Below are 19,886 nucleotides of genomic sequence, written 5' to 3' on the forward strand. Positions count from 1 at the left end.
CCATGCTCAGGGTTTGCTGGGGAGGAGAGCCTTCCCTACCCAGCCCTCCATACAGTTGCACAACTCAATGTGGCCCTCGGGCCAAAAAGTTTGCCCGCCCCTGCCCTAACACCATCAGCAGACTGGCTCAGAGGAAGGACCACTATCTACTGAATCGTTAGCTCTTTGGACTCTCACATCTGCCCATGCACTGACACAGCCTATCCCAGTTTAGGCTGAAGGATGCAACAGGAATATCACAACTTCATGGTGTTTATAAGGCTACAAGCCAAGGGATCAGGTAGATTGCTGTTGCAATGCCTCTATTTTAGTTTTAAGTGTCAGCACTGATCAAAGCACTGGCTTTGTTCTTTTTCAGCAGCAATAACACTCATATAAAATCTTATGAGCTTGTTTCCCATTACTGATTTTTGAGGTTTATCCATCGGCCTAAAAAGTTGCTCACTAGTTACCTATTAGCTCTCAGGTGAGTTTCAAAATACAAACAGAAGAAGGTCACAGAAATTCCTTCCAAAGCAAAACTGGTTTGAAATGACCCAAGGGTCGATTGTGGCTAGCCCTTACATTGCTGCACTGTGGGAGAGGGTTGGACCATCGCTCTGACCCAGTGTGGCCAGTCTTATGTTCATAAGAACCTGGGAAGGAAGGGTGCTATGGAAGGGGAGAGATGAAAATAGTAATGTTTTTTAAATGATTTTAGTGCAGGTGAAAAGTGCCAGAGAAACAGTCCTGGCAAGCGAAGGCAGCAGCAGTGTTGCAGACTCCCTGACACTGCCTCCTGCCAGCTTGCTTCCACCCTTCCTGGACAGTCCTCCCTCATGGGTAAAAGGTGATAATTCACTCTCTGTTTCCATGCATTTCTTGGCCTGTCTGCTGACACTGCCGACAGGGTTGCCAATTAGTGCTGGCTGTGCTATTGGCTCTTATGGTGGGGAATTGTTACATGCTTGGCTCTGTTTTCATTCTCTCCCAACTGAACATAAGAATGACCATGCTGATTCAAACCAAAGGTCCATCTAGCCCAGTATCCTGTCTGCTGACAGTGGCCAATGCCAGGTGCCCCAGAGGGAATGAACAGAACAGGTAATCATCAAGTGATCTATCCCCTGTCACCCATTCCCAACTTCTGGCAAACAGAGGCTAGGAACACTTCAGAGCATGGTTTTGCATCCCTGCCCATCCTGGTTGATAGCCATTGATAGACCTATCCTCCATGAACTTAGCTAGGTATAAACGTAACTGGGTATAAACAGCTTCCTTTCTGTTAAGTAACTGATCTTAGGGCACCAACCAAAACATGGACATAGCCAGCAAAACTCAGCACGTTCTGCTGGGATGCACACAGAATACCCAAGCAGTAACAAAGCAACCTGGCAATCGAAACTGGCGAAAAGTGCAGTGAGTTAACGATGCAGATCTGACACGGCTGTTGGCTCTGTCACTCAGAGAAAGGGAACATTTTTAATTGATTTGTTAATTGTCACTTCTAGATCACTCATCACCATAACATGAGTGCTAAGCACAAGGGCATCAGCTAGAGCAGTTGGGGTACATACACGCAGGACAATATGCTGCCGAGGGAGAGAATAACAGTGTTTAAAGCCAGTGGTTTTAAAAGGGGCAGGTGTCAGGGAGAGGGGAGGGGAGTTGTGGTTATTATTTGCTGCATTAGATCAATAGAAACATTTGCTGATTCTTCCATTTTATCGGTAGGAAGGAGAGTGAGTGTGTACGTCAAGAGGCGGAGCGGAGCGGTTCAGGGCCTGGAAACAGCAGATCTCCTCCTTTGTGCCCTTGTTGTGCTACTGAGAAAATGATTCCTGCTACCATATTTTTGCATAGGGATCTTCAGAGATTCCAGCTACAAACACATGCTCCATTCTGCTGTGGAAGGGAAGCTTTTCCTGAGCATGGGGAGCATCATATGCGCCCTCGGTAGGTTAACACACACTGCACTATGCTCAGGACACTCACTGGAGTTTAGTGAAGGGAAATCCAGAATGTAAAAATACAATAAGATAATCCTTCTGCTGAGGTTATGTGACTGCAAATAAAACAGTAACAATCTAGATAGGGCCTGCATTGTGTTGCACTGATGTGCAAGAAATGAGTGGATATGATGAGAGTGTATGGAATCCCCCCGCCCCCAAAAACCAGCAGGGCAGAATCTCTTTGAAGGACATAGTAGGTGACATGGTTATCTGGTCCACTCACTAGTGCACCATGTCACCAAGGACAGGTGTTAGTTGTGTTGCTTAATGCTCTACTGGAAGGTGCTCGACTACCAAGGCAATGACTCTGAGCAAAGTATGGAATGGAGTAGACGTGTGGTCTGCAGACTTGGCAGCAGGTCCAACTGATTAGCATGTATGCTGCAGCCAGTGCTACTTCTCTTCAGAGGAGCACCAGTGTGTGCCCAGCACATTCCACCCGGCCTGTGGAATCCTGGCCTGGCTGCCAGGATTCCCACAGAAAATTGCACACTGGCCATTTTCTCTGATCATCGTCACTGCACTAGCCAGGGTATAATTTAGCCCATACATATGCGAGAAAGGCAGAGAGAGACCTTGTCTTTTAACACAACAGTAAATGGCAAGCATGATCCTGTTAACAGTCGCATGGAGCTGCGTGCAGATAGCATTTACTTTAAATAGATACCCCTTCACATACATGCACATACACAGCACATCATAATCTCCTGCCAGGAAAGCGAGCGCCATCAGGCGTGCCTGGTCCTGAACTGCAGATGCTGCCAGCATGTGGCACCGCTACAGCCTGCAGCAAATGTCAGATGTGGTTAAGAGACTCAAGGCCTTGCATTTTTATTTATTTAACTAGGGAACAGGAGGAAGCCTGGCCAACGTATTGTTACATTATGTGCATTCAGCTTCATATTCCATCTCTTTGTCTTTGTAAATGTACACTGATGTTATCACTCGTGATGTCATGCCCCAAAAGGAGTTAGGTGCTTTAAACAAATATTAAAGGCAGGCACACGCCTCAAAGAACCTGTGAACTGAAATAGACAAAGGATGGGAGGGAAAGCAGAAGACCACACTTCCAGTTTCCCCCAAAGTCTTTTCTGCCTGTGGATTAAGAGCTGTATTGGCCTGATTTTCAGAAGTGCTGAGCATCTACATGTCCCACTGAAGTCAATTGAAGCTGCAGGTGCTCAGCGCCTTTGAAAATCAGGCCCATTATATGACTCATCACCCCATGAAGCAGGTTACTGAGCAATTAGGAGCGGTGATGCAGATAATGCATATGGATAGAAATAAGGCAAAGAGGCATTCATGTTTAAGTTTTATTTGTGAAGCACCTTTGGTTGGTTTTCGTATCATGAAGTTATGGGTTTCACAGCAGCCACAGTAAGTGGTCACCTACTTTTCAGAGCAGATTATTGTGAACTTTCAATCACTTTCATATATCAGGTTGAAACCCATTGGAGCTCAGGGATTTGAGTACTCTCAGATGCTTATACTTGGCAGTGTGCTCTGCAAGTGGGTTATGCCACCAGCTAACCCTTTATCAGCTGGCTAATGTATCTTACCCTACACTTGGAAATATCGTATCCTCCCGGGACACACTGGGTGTTTAAAACCTGGACCTATAGTGGGAGCAGGGATGGTTGAATCAACTGATCTTTTGACCACAGGAACTGCTGGTGGTAGACCAACAGAAGCTTCTGCAGAGCTGGACTCTGATTTACCAGGGACTGAGCCGTGGTGGAAATGCCTGAGGTCATGATGCTTGAAGCCTTGTACCACGGTGGGAAGCTGTCCTCCCAAGTGATCATGAATCAGGTGATGGTGGGTCACTCCAGGCTGGAAAAGAAAGCCATCTGTCCTGTTTGTGTGCTCTGTGACTTAGAGTTTATCATATATAATATATATGGTTTTGACTAGAGATAGACCCAGAAGCAAAGCCCCAGATCCAAAACATCTGTGAACTTTGGAAAAGATTGGCTCCAGATTCAAATGCAATGAGAGGACCTGCTATTGCACATTCTTTAATAATTAGTAGCTCTGTGGGGTCTACTTGCAGTTGCACCAGAATAAATCCTGAGCAATTCCTATGAAATCAATGAAATACTCAGATCCAGATGCTGCCCTCACTTGACATTACTTCTCTCCCCTCCAATAAAACTTCCACCATTGCTACCACTGATACAGCTCTACTTCTGGTATCAATGATGGGGATGCTAGGCTAGAGACCAGCATTTTGACCGCCATGTCATCTAGACCTGCTCAGAGCAACATGGTGGCTAAAACACAAGCAGATGCCTGGGCCCCAGTCTACATGGGCACTCTTGCTATTGCTATCACAAGTGGAGCTGCACCTGTTTTAGCAGTGATGGTAAATTTCAAGCAAAATGTCTAAATGTAAATTTAATTCAACCAAATCTAGGGACTGTTACCAAAAGAGCCCCAGCTGATCTCATCTTCTGAGATGGTTCCAAGTAGAAGTGTCAATCTCATGGCCCTTTTAATGTCAGATATGGTTTACTGCTAGTTAACCCTCAACCCAAGTTGAACACAATTTGTCCACTAGTATGGACAGGACCAAAGAGTATTTAACAGCTAATTCAGAGAGCATGACAGACACCTGTTAGAATGAGGGACTGACATGCTTTGTAACAATGGACCTTGAGCACAGGTTGGCCCAGTTGGCACATAATTATAACCATATTCAGTCACGCCTAAGGGACCAAAGTGGGACTATGTTTGATGTCAGGTGACAAACATGGCTTAATTTCCAGCATAGAACACTTTAAGGCAGCCGGGAAGGAACTCAGACCAAGCTTTATAGATTAAAGTTAACCCCTTATGTTGCACCTAGAAACTAGTGCAATCAATGGAGGAAGAGCTTGCTCTTGGACAGGTGCTCCAAATAGTTTTAAGATTGTGGAAATATTCTGAAAATAAAGAAGGTAATTAGATTTGTTACCTGATGTTCATAAATTGTGCAGGACACTGTGATGTTGTTTTTGGTGAGAACTACTGCATTGCAGAAGCCAAATTGCTGTCAAAATTAGAAAACAATTAGTTAAAGAATCCATAGTTAGAAAGTGGAAGATAGTTGCATTACAATACCTAAGGGATAGTACAGTCTTCAAAAAACCCCTAACATCTAAACATTGTTTACATATTTAAGCTGTAAAATGCTTCCTTTTGAGGCCAGTTCTGCTCCCATTGACGTGAATGGTATAATTGTCTTTACATGTACAATCAGGGTATGTCTACACTTACCTCCGGAGCTATCGATCCAGCGGGGGTTGATTTATTGCATCTAGTGAAGACACGATAAATCGACCACCAAGCGCTATCCTGTTGACTCCAGTACTCCACCAGAGCGAAGAGCGTAAGCGGAGTCAACAGGGGAGCTTCAGCAGTCGAACTACCACAGTGAAGACACAGCAGTAAGTAGCTCTAAGTATGTCGACTTCAGCTACGCTATTTTTGTAGCTGAAGTTGCATAACTTAGACTTAGCTCGTCCCCCCACCCCTCACCAGTGTAGATCAGGCCTCAGTGAGTATGTGTTAACTCCCCGTTAGCACTCTTCCAGTGCGGTGCCCAACTGTCCGTGTGTGCATGCAAGGAGGGTTGCATGGACAGCCAGCTAAAAGACCCACACTGTAAAACTGCAGTTAATTGCTATAGATGAGAAAGATGAAGAGCTGAGTACATACAGTATTTGATCGTAAGGTGCTATATAGCTTAGGTATCAAAATAAAGTGTACTAACAACACGTAGTCTGAAGCGCTTCAGGGTAGGGATCACAGGCGCCGACTTTCTTCTTTCCAGGTGAGTGCTCCACCCCTGCTGTGCCCGAAGGCCCTGCCCTCAGTCCACCCCTTCCTGCCAGGCCCCAGCCTTGCTCCACCTCTTCCCCCCCCCACGCCACCCCCTCCCATGAGTGTGTCCTGCCCTTGCTCTGCCTCTTCCCTCCCGCCCTGCTCCTCCCTTTCCCCTGCAGCGCCTCCCAATCACCACCAGGCAGCTGGTCGGCGGGTGACTAGTGGGGGCTGAGACCCACTATTTTTTTTCTGTGGCTACTTGTGGTGTGTTTGTAAAGTGCCTTAGCACAACAGGGCTGGGTCTCTGGGTGCTAGTGCAGTAAAGATAATAAAGGATAACACACACCATGTTTAATAAAATGTTCTGTGCAAATGATTCCCCTGGCCTCACCCTTTTAAAACGGTCTCCACTAGAGTACATCAAAGTATAACTCCTGTATGATAAAGGGGGGAAAAGATTTGATGTGGTCTTGGAAATCATGTCATGGACAGGATACGCCCTTTGCACCCTATATCCATGTAGGGTCTTTACAGAATCAGGTCCAATATAAGCTGGCTTATTTCAACTTCTGAGTTGGATTGATCAGGAATAAAGTCTCAGCATACTTACAGCTTGATCCTTAGGCAGCAGCTGACAGGCACCCACATGATCCTGGGCATCTTTGCCTGAGCAGTTAGTGGCAACAATGGCAAACTCGACAGCGACAATGTCTGGGAAATGCTGATAAAACATTAATACCATTTAATTGTCTTTGAAGCATGGAACTACAGAACTGCCAAGGAAATATAAAGGCATGAATTTTCTAAGAGATCCATGTAGGTTTTAGCTCTGTGTCTCCCTCTGAAGTCTGTGGGAATCATGTGGCTAGCTGCCACAGAACTCTTGGAAAATAACACCAGGTTTAGTGCAAGCCAAACTTGTTTGCAAACACAAGCAAATGTGCGTTGCATAATAATCGCAGGAGGGATGTTCTCTTTGTAATATAGCAAGGATCATAGCTTCAACAGTTACCTGAATTTGAGCTCAGGAGGGATGTTCTCTTTGTAATATAGCAAGGATCATAGCTTCAACAGTTACCTGAATTTGAGCTCGTCCAATTTCAAGGAGTTTAAAGAAGGCACCATCCTGTCCTCTGTTATACTGAGCGAGTGCGAGGTCAACCGCAGTTATCACCCGAGTGTCATTTAAAAGTGCTAATATTGGACAGTTGGGGCAGATTTGAGTAACATCTTCAGCTGAGTCTGTAGATGAAACAAGACAGGTTATGTTTTGACAAGATTACAGGTGATACTTGAATGCATTGTAGATCTGTTCTGTGGGATACGGACGGTATTATTTTTATACCCTGTTCCAAACTGTGCAGCTGGTGGTTGTGTGTTATGGGGAAGAATCACTGAATTCTGGCCCAGAGATGGCAGCCTTTCACAGATTGAGGGTGGGGTGTGCGTCAGCGTGCCAGCTCCTTAAGTCTTTATTTAAAAAAATTTCTCCTGATGTTCAGTAGCTCTCCAGGTTGTTATTCAGTTTTAATCCATCCTCACTCAGACAAACTACCAGTGACACCGATGAGAGTTTGTCTGAGTGAAAATGAGTGGGTTTCAGCATTTAGCCCTTTATTATTGCTGAAGGAATATGAGAGAAATTAAATGAGATTCTAAATTACTGGAATTCGGATTGTGTGTGTGTGTGTGTGTGTGTGTATGTTTCTCTCTGACTAAAATTAGTGCTTCTCTTATGAAATTTGCCAGGGAGGGAGAATGAGTGGATGGGAAAAAAGGTACTAGATACTGTCCATAACTACAGCTGTCCAATTCCATTGACTTCACTGGGGTTGCACAAGACTACGTGAATAATGGGTCACTCTGGGGCAGCAGTTAGATGGTACACCTCTGGCTGAGAAAGCAACAAAATCTCTAGGTAACTAGAACCACCACAGGGACCCAAGGCAGTGGGAGCAAGAGGCAACTTGCTTTCCCACTCTACTCCCCTTCCTGATGCTGCTGTTCTGGTTGCTGCTTCTGACCCTGCTCTGTTCCTTCTGGCTCAACACCCAGTCCCAGAGCAGCTTCTTAGCTCTTCTCTCCCTCTCACAAAACACCCAATTCTAATACAGGAGAGCAACACTGTAGGGGCTCCTTGGAGCAATGCTTCTCATCACTTCTGAAAATCAGGCCCAAGCTGTCTTACGATGAACACCCCAAATAGGAGACACTTTTCAATGGCTCCTTTTGAAATTTTTGAGCTTAGAGAATACGCTGAACCTTGCAAAGTGCCGTGAAGGTCAACAAACGTAGGTGACACCAGACTAACAAGGAAGCAAATTCCAGAGGCATGAGTGAAAATGCCGTGCTGTCAGCCACCTCAGGCTCAAACTTGGGATCTGCTCCAGAGATGGCCTGAGCAGATCTCAACTCTCAGGATGAACACGAGTAAAGACAGAGGGATAAATTCATAGGATAATGGCCTTGTCCACATATCCCATGACCAATTTGGTTATAGGGTATGCAGTTTTGCTGTAGCCATGTTGGTCCCAGAATATTAGAGAGACAAAGTCGGGGAGGTAATATTTTTTATTGGACCAACTTCTGTTGGTGAGAGAGACAAGCTTTTGAGCTTACACAGAGCTCTTCTTCAGGTCCTGTGTAAGCTTGAAACTCTCACCAACAGAAGTTGGTCCATTAAAAGATATTACCTTGTCCATAGAGCATCAGTTCAAGCTATCCTAGCAGTGCCCATCTCCTGAGGTAAGGAACCATTATCAGCCTCATTGTATAGATGTGGAACTGAGGTGCAGAGAGGGTTAGTGACTTGCCCGAGGTCACACAGGAAGATCACTGGAGAACAGGGACTTGAATGTGGGTTTTTCACAGCCTGAGACCATCCTTCCTTCCTAGTGGACTTACATCAGGGAGAAAAAGGACTTCTAAGACAGCAAGTCTTGGGAAACCCATTAACTTCAATCTCAGAATGTTTATACATCTCACTTTGCAACACGTTAGAAGCAGAAGGTCTAGAGAACCATAAATACCCCCAGAGTTTATGATGATAATATTCCTGTTTCCCCATCACTACTGCCAAGCATAAACCCTGACAAAGAACAAAGACTTTACCTGGAGTTGAGTGACATTGGGTAGATAATACAGAAAAGCGTCCATCCAACTTGAGCAATTTAGCATCACAGTCAGCTTCAACAGCCTGGAGGTACAAAAGCAAAGGGTTACATCATTCACATAAGTTAACAACTTCTCAGAAAGAAAGCAGGATTAGAAGGGGACAAATATTTTATTAGTGAGTTCAGGGGAATGAGGCTTGGCATGGTGTTTTCCTGGCAAACCCAGTCTGATTGCTTGAGTGCCTGCCAAACCATTCCCAGGGTGTGTGGTTTATAAAAGGCAGAGGTAGACCCTGAGCTGCAAAATTTGGATTCAAATCTGGATGTCAAAATTCTTGGTAGTTAAGAGGCCTCCAGGACCAGGAGTTTAATTCAAATATTTCTCTAATAAACATGTTCCAAGAAAGCAAACAATTTCAACACACTTATTTGTAAACAAAGGCTTCCTGCAAAGCTGCCACTAATGCTCCCATAACCCTTTGCTAGTCATTGGTATGGTGGCAACGTAATGTGCTGACTGCGGATTCAGACCCAGCCCTGAACTGTGTTGCTTGGGCCCATCACTAGAAACAACAAGCGAAATGCTGGCTCCGTTTTCCACTCAGCCCTCACTCAGACAGAACTCCCATTGACTTGTTTTGGCTCAGAAAGGTTTTCAGTTTGGTCCCCATGGTCATAAGAGGTGAAATTCACCCCTATGCAGAGGGTCACTTAAGATTCCATTGAGCCTTACTTAAGGACTTTAGCCTTGTCTGTACCTGGGATTTGCTCTGATTCTACCATGGGTGGCCAGTAGGGTGACCAGATAGCAAATGTGAAAAATTGGGATGGGGTAGGGGGTAATAGGAGCCTATATAAGAAAAGACTCAAAAATCAGGACTGTGCCTATAAAATCGGGATCTCTGGTTACCCTAGTGGCCAGCCACTGGTGTACCTGCACCAATACAAGCCCAGGTGCAGCCAAGGAAAGCTGTGGTTTGCACTGGTGAAGCTTAGTATTATGCGAGGGTGAGCTCAACTGGTGCAAATCACAGTTTCCCTCCTCTGTAATTCGGGATTTACTGATGGCTGAATCCTGAGCGCATACAAGCCTTAGAATGTGCACAGGCTGTGTATGTGGAAAGTTTCACCCAGATTGGATTGATATTTGATCAAAAGTACTCTAGTACTCTTCCCTCCTGTTGAAAGGTGGCATAACAAGACCAGATGGAAATCCAGGAGATAATCAGGGGGTGAGCTGGGGTGGAACTATAGGGGGTGAGGGAGGGTGAGAAGGTAGTTTCAGCGTGAAGGTGATGATTGCTCATATGCTGGGAGAAAGAAAGGGCACCACGCTTTTAAGTGATGTTTGCATTGCAGTCCTTCATGGTTCCCCACCAGTGTTGCAACACACTGAACTCTTTGGCCTGGAACAGGCTGTGGTTGAAACCATTCCAGAAACAACAGCAGCACCGACTCCCTGATCTGTTCAGTGATCCTTTCCCGAGAACTATGTTATAGTTTAGCCATCTATTCTCCACCACCTTCCACACCCCTAGACAGTTCCACAGTTATAATATGGGGGGTAGGGGAGAGCCCTTCAGGGGAAGGGCGCTAGAAACATTTTGGTTACGTTCACAGTTTTAACCATACATGGATAGGGGCAGTCTGTGTTTTCTTAGGCTATCTCTGTACTGTAGTTGAGAAGAAGCCTCCCAGCCTGGCTAGACAAACTCACACTAGCAGGGCTTAAGCTGGCGCACTAAAAATAGCAGTGAGGATGTTCTGGCTCAGAATGCAGCTTGGACCATGAAGCCTAGGGGTTGGGTGGACTCGAAAGCCTGAGCCAGAACATCCACAATGCTACTTTTAGTGCACTAGCTTGAGCTCAGCTAGAGCGAGTCTGTCTAGCCAAGCTGGGAGCAAGGCTCCCTCCCAGATGCAGGATAGGTATATACCCTTGGAGACTGATGGAGAAAGAATGTAAGTGAGGAACTTAACAAAAGATTAACAGAATGGGCTCCCTGGATGGTTACAGTGCGCTACAAGGACATCAACTGCTTTTGCTGCTGACTTTGGGAAGTAAACTAGAAGTTTTCCCATCCATGCAGTAAAATAGCCAGCTTTCCCTCACTCTGTATCAGTGTCGTGGTGTGGAGATATGTAAATGTCTTTCTTAAGGCTCTAATTTTGCACTAGCTGTCTTAGAATACTGGCCTCCTATCTGATATGCATGGTAGTGGTCAAATTTGTTAATCAGCTGTATTTTTTTCTTTGATGTGTGTGGACTTGCCATTGATTTTTCCCTTTGTTTGGAGGAAGGAGGGCAGCTCTTTAGGGCAGAAGAGCTGGTTTCTATTCCTGGCTCTGCCACCGAGTTATTGTGGGATGTTCAGCAAGTCACTTTAATCTCTTTGTGCCTCAGTTTCCCATACCTGTAAAATGAGGATAATGTTAATTTGTTTCACAGAGGTATTGGAAGGTTTAACTAATGAGTATTTGGGAAGTGCATCGATCTTCTTGAATGGAAGCCATCAGAGAAAAGTAAAATGCCAAATATTATTATTATCTATGCATATAAGGAGAGCAGAATATCAGCTTTGAACTTTATGATATGAGCTTTACAAAGCTGATCTCAGAGGATACTTTTGCTCTGGAAGAAGAGAAATACCCAGTGAAAGCTTGTCTTGCCCTGCTATAATCAACACATACAATTCACATTTACCCACAGAGCAAATGATAATTTCAGACACTTACGTGATGTGTCAGTGGCCTTACGGTACAATTTTCAACGGGCAGGGGGTTCACGATGTGGCATACAGTCTCTAATAAGTCAAGTTCGAGGTCAAATATCTCTCCAGTAGGCCTCTGGAAGGAAAAGAAGTTATTTTCACTAATTACTTCTGTAAACATCACCGGATTTCTCTCATTGAGCTAAATTCTAGCTGATTTCAGTTGCTGATTTCAGTTGAATAATTCTAGGTTTTCACTAGGGTAGCTGAGATCAGGAACTGCCCCATAATGTTGAACTCTAGAAAAAAGATGGGCCAGATCTTTAGCTGGTGTGAATCCACATAGGTGCATAGACATCAGCGGAGCCATATTGTTTTGCACCAGCTCAGAAATGGGCCCCAAGTGTCTAAAGTGATCAATCTGAATATAGTGGGTTGTAAGAAGAAGAAATCAGAAACCAAACCCAGTTCTCCTGAGTCATTTAGTTTCCTACTGCCTGATAGTCCTTTAAAAGTGACATGCAGCTTTGCTGGCACAAAAACTACAGCTGAGTAATTCCAGTGTTAGGCAAGGTACCTGACAAACTGCTTGCCAGGACAGGCTTACTTAGGCAAAAGAACATATCATCAGCTGGAGAATATTGAGCTAGTTCCATTAACTTTAATGGAGATATGCTGAATTACAGCTGCTGAGCATTGGCTCGGACACCCCCATTGCCTTAGGACTGCAGGACCTGTTTCAGCTACACCTACATTTTTTCAGCTACAGCATTAGTCATCTGAGCACAAAACTAGGCCTCAGATACTCCTGAGTTCTAAGCTTGGCTCTGTCACTGATTCTGTCTGTGGCATTGGGGGTCGTATCTGGGGTCTGATTCTTTTCTCACTTACTTTTGGTTTACACTTGAATAATTCCCCTACAGCCAATGGAGTTATATTGGTGTAAAATGAGTATGAGTAAGAGGAGAATTAGGCCCTACTGGCCCAGTGAATTATTGCATGGCAAGCCAGGGTGTAACTCTAGGGGGCACCAGCTTGCTGCACAGTTACATCCCGAGTGGACATTGCTACAGTGCTGTAAAAGGCTCGTCACATAAATGAAAATTCAGGCCACAACTGCTTATTCTCAGTTTCCCCATCTGCACAGGGAGGATACTGGGCCAAATTCAGACCTGGTGTAACACCATTAATGTCAGTGGAGCTACACTAGGAATAAATTTAACCAAATAACGTTTACATACCTCACAAGGGTAATCCTCACAATGCGGGTGCCCAGATTCACTGGTAGGCACCCTAACAAGGAAATCACATTTGTAAATTGGGCCCCTCATATTACTATATTAATATTGCTCAACACCTGTCTCTCTTTTTAAAAAGACACATTCCATCCTAAAGATAATGGGCCCAATTCTCATCTGGTGTAAATCAGTGTACCTCCATTGATATCAATGAGGTCAGGCCGATTTACACCAACTGAGGCCCTCACTTAGATTTATCTCATCAATCATTTCTAAGCCTTTTGTGTCTGAAGCGTTTGACTTCCCAGACAACCTCACTGCAATTTTTCCTTTTTTTAATATAGCACTTACCCTGCGCAACACCTTGATCTTCTCAATGCTGTTCAGTGCATACTTGTATCCATGATGATGATGGGCATTGATGTAGTCCACAGCTATGGCAGCTGCTTCTTCAGACTCTGGGTCATCACAGTCAAGGAACCGTGGATGCAGGGGTTGAAAGGGATCAAAGGGTACAGCTTTGCAGCTTAGGAGCTGCACAAGCAATAGTAAAGCTACTAAGACCTTCATGGCACAATGAGAACTGCTGCTCCCTTTCAATATAACAGAGCTAGGAACAGTGTTCTAAAGCCAAGATGGAAGAAGCGAGAGGAAAGTCTCGTTTATATAATATACCACAACAAAAATTTGCATAAGTGCAGGATTAATATTTGTTCCAGTTCCAAGAAACTACTGCAAACAATGAAAAAAGAAAAGTAAATATGTTAGAACATGAAACTTGCTGATTAATATTAGCCAAAGTAAATTTTATCAGGTAGGACATTGCAAAATCTGCTAAAAAGAAGATAGCATCAGCAAAATGTAAGACAGTTTTAGGAATTCTGTTTACCATGAAGTGCAATACATGAGGGAAACAAGTCCTACTGCTGAGTTATACTGCAGAATTCAGAAGTATTGTATATGGGCCCAATCCACCGAAATCCTGAGGTATGAGGCTCATTTCACCCTGCTGTAAATCAGGAGTAAATCCAACAAGATCAGTGGAATTAGCCTGGCATAAATGAAATCAAAATCAGTTCCATGGGGTCAAAATCAGTGATGAACTAATTATTATGTGAGTTTTGCCACTGACTTCAATGGTGGTAGGAGTGGGTACATAGGTTCCTAACTCTATGGATTACAGTACATTCAGATTTCAGGTTTCAGAGTGGTAACCATGTTAGTCTGTCTCAGCGAAAACAACGAGGAGTCCTTGTGGCACCTTAGAGACTAACAAATTTATTTGGGCAAAAGTTTATGCCCAAATAAATTTGTTAGTCTCTAAAATGCCACAAGGACTTCTCCTTGTTTATTCAGATTTCTGTTATCCTGGGGTAAAACTGGAATAATGCCAATGACTTCAGTACACTTACTCTAAATTTACTCTGATGTAAATGAAAGCAAAATTTTATCCCAAGTCAGTGCAGCCAACGGCCTTCAGTGGAAATTGTATTGGAATAAGGAATACAGAGGATTGGGGATTTGGCCCATGGAGTAAGACACGTTCCCCTTTCCTCTGTGCTAACAAGCCAAGGGGAAAATCCTGTAACCATTCCTCGCATCTACAGTCACATTTAAATTAGTGGGACTACATAAGGATGGCAGGATCAAGTCCCAAGATACACAAGACAAACAAAAACACGACGCTATCAACACTGTAAGAAGAAGCCCAGATAATACAGTAATAGGGGAAGAATAATAAACTAGACCAGGGTTTGGCAACCTTTGGCACATGGCCTGTCAGGGTAAGCCCCTGGCGGGCTGGGCCGGTTTGTTTACCTGCAGCGTCCGCAGGTTCAGCCGATCGCAGCTCCCACTGGCCGCAGTTCACCGTTCCAGGCCAATGGGGGCTGTGGGAAGTGGCCCAAGTGGTTTTGGGCCAGCACATCCCTTGGCCTGCGCCACTTCCCGGAGTCCCCACTGGTCTGGATCGGCCGAACCTGTGGACCCGGCCGGTAAACAAACCACCCTGGCCTGCCAGGGGCTTACCCTGACGGGCCACATGCCAAAGGTTGCCCATCCCTGAACTAGACAAATAGCTTTAGATGTAAAATGAGGTGTGGAGTTATTTGTGGTGAGGTGAACCAGGTATTCCTTGAAGAAATTGGTTGGCATTGTTCAGAGTGTTATGTGCTAGCAGCAAAGAGCATGTAATTCTAGCAAACAAAAACCATAAACAGTGGTTTGGTGTGGACATACTGGGCCTCTTAAAATATTAGCAGATAAAGGTACAAGATCCAATGACTGAAAGGTGAAGCTAGACAAATTCAAACTGGAAATAAGACATTTTTAACAGTGAGTGTAATTAAACCTGTAAACAATTCACCAAAGATTGTAGTGGATCCTCTGTGATTTGAAGTCCTTAAATCAAGGCTGAGTATCTTTCTCAAAAATATGCTCCAGTTCAACTAAAGTTATAGGCTTGAGGTAGGAATAACTGGATGCATTTTCATGGCCTGTGTTATGCAGGAGGTCAGACTAGATGATCATAATGGTCCCTTCTGGCTTTGAAATGTATTAATCTATATGTCTATTAAGCCCTTTTAAGGAGTTAGGTAATTAGCTTCAGAATCAAAATAAATGAGGAATGGATTTCAAAAGGTTCAGAAATTTAATTCTGTTATCTGCAGATAAATCTCTCTGAGTGCTTAGCTGAATTTGCTAGTTCTGTAAAACTGGGCTGGAGACAGGGATGAAAGTAACATTCAACTCTTACTAGTACAGGGCCTCGCTCCGGGCCCCAGAAGGTGCTGGGTCTTGGGCGGAAGGGGCAGGCTCGGGATCAGTGTACCCCATCCAGCCCATCCGCACTGCCTGGCCTGCGCTTCCCAGGGCTCCAGCGGGGATTTAAAGGGCCCGGGGTTCTGACTGCTGCTGCGGTGGTGGCAGGAGCAACCGGAGCCCAGGGCCCTTTTAAATCATGGCCCAGGGGCAGCTGCTTCTTTTGCCATTCCCCTCCATTGGCAGCCCGGAGTCTGGGGAGACAAAAGAGGCAGTGACGTTAAAGCACTTCCGCGGTGGCGTTTTAGACAGGGTCCTTAGAATGCTGCCGCAGCAGCGCTTTAAAGTCAGCTGAGTTTGGGCTGGTACCGGTGGCCACTTTTTACCAGTATGACGTACCGGCCCATACCGGCTTACTTTCAACTTCTTGCCTTCGAATCTATGAGTCTTGTGAATTAACCTTGCTATATCTGTTAATCTGTCATAGTCCGTGGTGTCCAACAGGCGGAATTTAAACAACTCCCTCCTTAGCATACAGAATGCAACTCATCCCACATTTTGCAATCCACATTGCCCCATCTGTACAGTAATGTACCCAACTTAATAAAACAAACTTGGAAACAGAGTGCAAACATATTCACATAACAGCTAATGTGCAGTCAAATGGGAAAATATTTGAGTCCAGGAGGATCACAGCATGTGGGTGGTGTTGCACAGAGCATTGGTCCCAGTCGGTCTCTTGACCTTTCAGGTATTGTTTTTGACCTGTACACCCTTTAATGGCTTGAGAGCTATCTGCATGAGACATATCTCTTTCTACCATTTGATACTGCTACACTGGAGATCAGTGGAGGTGCTTGAGTGACAAGGCTCCTTCTTCATGACCCCTTCCCTTGTCCATGAGGGTCCTTTGGACTTTGAATTTCAGTCCCCACCTTGGTCTGAATAGCTTGAATCTGCTGGCCTTTCCTGCATGTTGTAAAGCCCATATATTTGGGCAGGCATTTAGGGGAGGCCTGAGGTTTGCTGGGGCTGGATAGAGATGGGGAATTTTAATGGCAAGAAAAGCATTTGAGAAACTAAGGGGGAGAACATTTGGAGGCACCTTGTCTTTGTGCAAAGAAAGGCCCCAGCAGTAGCTACTGCTGTTTTTGTCTTGGTTTGATTGTATTTTAGCTATTCTGTTGGGCACCAAGAATCTGGGACAGACCTTCCTTTTGATGTTCACAGATTGAAACTGAAATGGAGAAATAAAACAAATAGTACACACAGCAAACTAACATTATTCTAAACACTCTTTGAAACAGCTGTTGTGTCTAAAGTACTAGATAGTCTTGTGGTTGAGGCAGTGCACCGGGGCTCAATAGATTTGACTTCAGTTCCTGCTTTTGCTCCAGACTTCTGTTTGAGCTTGGCTAAGTCACTTGGGGCAGATTTGTCAAGGTATTGAAATAGGTGGGAATTAGGCACTTGGTCTCTGTGTGACAGTTCCTCTCTCAGAGATGTTGCAAGGATAAAGTCAATAAAGTTTGTGAAGTTGTCAGATATTATGCTGCCCATGTAAGTAAAATATTATCTCAGACATTATGGGCCCATATAAGTAAAATTATAAAGTCCCTACCACTCATACAGTGCTTTATATCTTCAGTGCATTGTCCGTTCTACAAGTCATTTTTTTTTTCAAATTTCTAAAATGTCAGTATAGATGGCTAGTCCTGTAAGGGGAGACGGGCCTCAGTTCCACCAGTGACAGCCAGCTCTCCTCTCCAAATGGGGAAAATGAAGAAGGTCACATGGTTCTAGTGAGTCATATGACCCAGTAGAGTTCTGGAGTAGATGAGGGAGAGGCCCAGGGGAAGACTTTGGGTGAAGTAGAGGTCAGGGCAGGGAGGCTTGTGCAGCAGACCCTGAGACACTGGGGAAGGCTGCTTGCTTGCTGCTTGGTGGGGTGACCCAGGGCTGTGCCGTGGGTCTTTTATTGCAATGTCAACATACCCTTAGGCTTGAATCATTAGATGATGCTTCCTAGCTCAAGTACGGTAGTTTTTTATAAATCAGGCATACACAATAGTGTGTACACCAGAAAGAAATTTAACAACAGCACATTAAGTGTTTAATCAACTACTTGGACCATCTTCTGCACTACCGAACACTTCCAGTCTCTGCATTAGAGACTGCTTTTTCCTTACCAGATTCTGCTGGCCTTGTGTATCCAGCCTAGTGCAGTTTTGGTTTAAACTGTGTGTATGAGTGTGTGAGGGGGGGAAGGGGGACGTCATGTTCCCATTTTTAGATCCAAGGGACTTGGGAGCTTTAAAAATAATACATAAAATAATTTCAGAATTTCATACATGTCCTTATGATTAGGAGCCATTCTGTGGGAGAAGTGGTTTTTGTCTGGTTACGTTAGATTCAATTCCTGTTCTTATTCCACTCTCATCATCATCAGAATTATCCGAGTACCTTCCAGAAGGGCATTGAGCAACATGACTGGTACTCGTCCTGCATGATTCTCTTTTTTTTTTCCCAGGGAGAAAATTATATGAGGTTGTCTGGTTTGGGGGTTTTGATTTTGAGTTTTTTCTTCCCATTTCCTCATTTTCTCTGGCATGTGTTGCTTCTGCAGCCAGTAGGAATAACATATTTCTGATTTGGAGGTTTCCAACCCCACATTGAATTTTGCCACATGTTGTTCTGTCCTGACATGTAGGTCCTATCCTTCTGGTTTCCTTACTATAAATGCAACCTTTTCAACCTTGTCATTGAGGCATATATTGCCATGCAATTGATGCCACATTGCAGAGCAACCATCACCACGGCTATTGCATCAGCCCTGCAGGTATTTCAGAGGGCTATTAAGGTCTTGCTGGTCCAGCTAGAAGGACAGAGGGCAAGCTCCATCCATAATGGGATGAGTGGCAGTTATGACAGCGAACACACGTCTACCTGTTGTGACTGAAGTTAGTCTTTAGGCTGACCATTGACTCTCCTTATTTTACAGTTAGGGTTTCCAGCCTTCATGGTTGAAAATACTGACAGTTGCTCACCATCCCAGCATCTAGTACAGTAACTTGCAACATGACTTTAAAAGGAATTGCAGAGCAGAGGGGTACTGAAACAAATCCAGTGAATCTTCAGATTACTCAAACGAGCCCTCCAAACTAGACATGCCTACTAGCTAAGCAAACAAACACCCATGGATGAAACTGCGCTCTTCCCCTCCCACTGAACAACATAGCAGCCCAAGAAAATGCAAGATAACCTATAAATGTGGAAAATCACACAACTTTTGACTAGGGGAAAGGAACAAAACTGGCTGCTGTGATGTCCCAAGAGACTTGTAGCTTCTTAAATTGAAAGACCCTGTTTCAAGATATGGATGGTTTCCAAAGTTCCACTCATCCCAAGGCTTATTGATCATGCTGTCACTGCATGACTAGCCACAGATCACTGACTCATCTCCCCAGTTGAAAGAGGAAGATTAGTGTTCGGGACACTTGAAAATACAATGTTAGATTCTTCTACTTAAAGGAGTTTCAGGAGACTTAAATGTGCAATTTACATGAAGGCTGTCATGTCTTATGATGCAGTTAGTCTCTGCCGGTGAAATCTACATGATAATCCTGGCCTTAGTGAGCCAAAGCCAGAAATTTACTAACAGTGTTAGGGAAACCTAGTGCACTATACTGAACCATACATTGTCAACTAAGGCTGGAAACCAAGTTCAGCCTTGGTGTGAGCAGATGTCATTCGCACTAAGTGTCAATGGGAGGAGAAATGCACTTTTACTTCTGGGCTGGATTTGACCTTTAGTTTATTACGTGAAATAAACTACTCATAAGAATACGTAGTTACTGCTTAGAAACAATTGGCTCTTTTGCAAACTTCTCAATTTGCACATGCAGAGTTGCACATACAAATGATGGGAGGTCCCATCCTGTTAAAGTCCGTGGTGACATCAATGCTGGTGGATGGCCACAGGGAGGATGGCGAAACTGGATTTCTCTTTCCTGATTCCCACCTGGAAAAAGGCAACACCTTAGTCTGGGGAACCAGATGCAGAATATGATAAACCCAAATGAAAACCCCTGTACAAGTCTTACATAGTTCTCAGAAGTGGGATTTTGGTTTAGGGGGAGGGAACAATGTGCAGAGTGGGTCCCACTCCTCTATCACACACGTGCTCTTTCTGTTGCCCTTCAGCCATGTGGCTGGAAAAACTAGGAATAAAAAAGAAAAAGAATAAAAGTTATAGGAACATTTTAG

The 19,886-nt window shown here is 44.4% G+C and overlaps 1 protein-coding gene across 1 annotated transcript; it reads right to left on the bottom strand.

Moving 5' to 3' along the window:
• Positions 1-3,325: 3,325 nt before the first annotated feature.
• On the bottom strand, positions 3,326-13,453 carry AHSG (alpha 2-HS glycoprotein). Its single transcript, XM_050964307.1, has 7 exons — positions 13,212-13,453; positions 11,648-11,758; positions 8,910-8,994; positions 6,877-7,040; positions 6,409-6,519; positions 4,948-5,022; positions 3,326-3,824 (listed from the first exon to the last, which is right to left on the bottom strand). The coding sequence occupies exons 1-7, from the start codon at positions 13,428-13,430 to the stop codon at positions 3,552-3,554; spliced, it is 1,038 nt and encodes a 345-aa protein (XP_050820264.1). The 5' UTR covers positions 13,431-13,453; the 3' UTR covers positions 3,326-3,551.
• Positions 13,454-19,886: the final 6,433 nt, after the last annotated feature.

Source organism: Gopherus flavomarginatus, chromosome 8 (assembly GCF_025201925.1).
Source record: "Gopherus flavomarginatus isolate rGopFla2 chromosome 8, rGopFla2.mat.asm, whole genome shotgun sequence".
Classification (NCBI taxonomy): domain Eukaryota; kingdom Metazoa; phylum Chordata; order Testudines; family Testudinidae; genus Gopherus; species Gopherus flavomarginatus.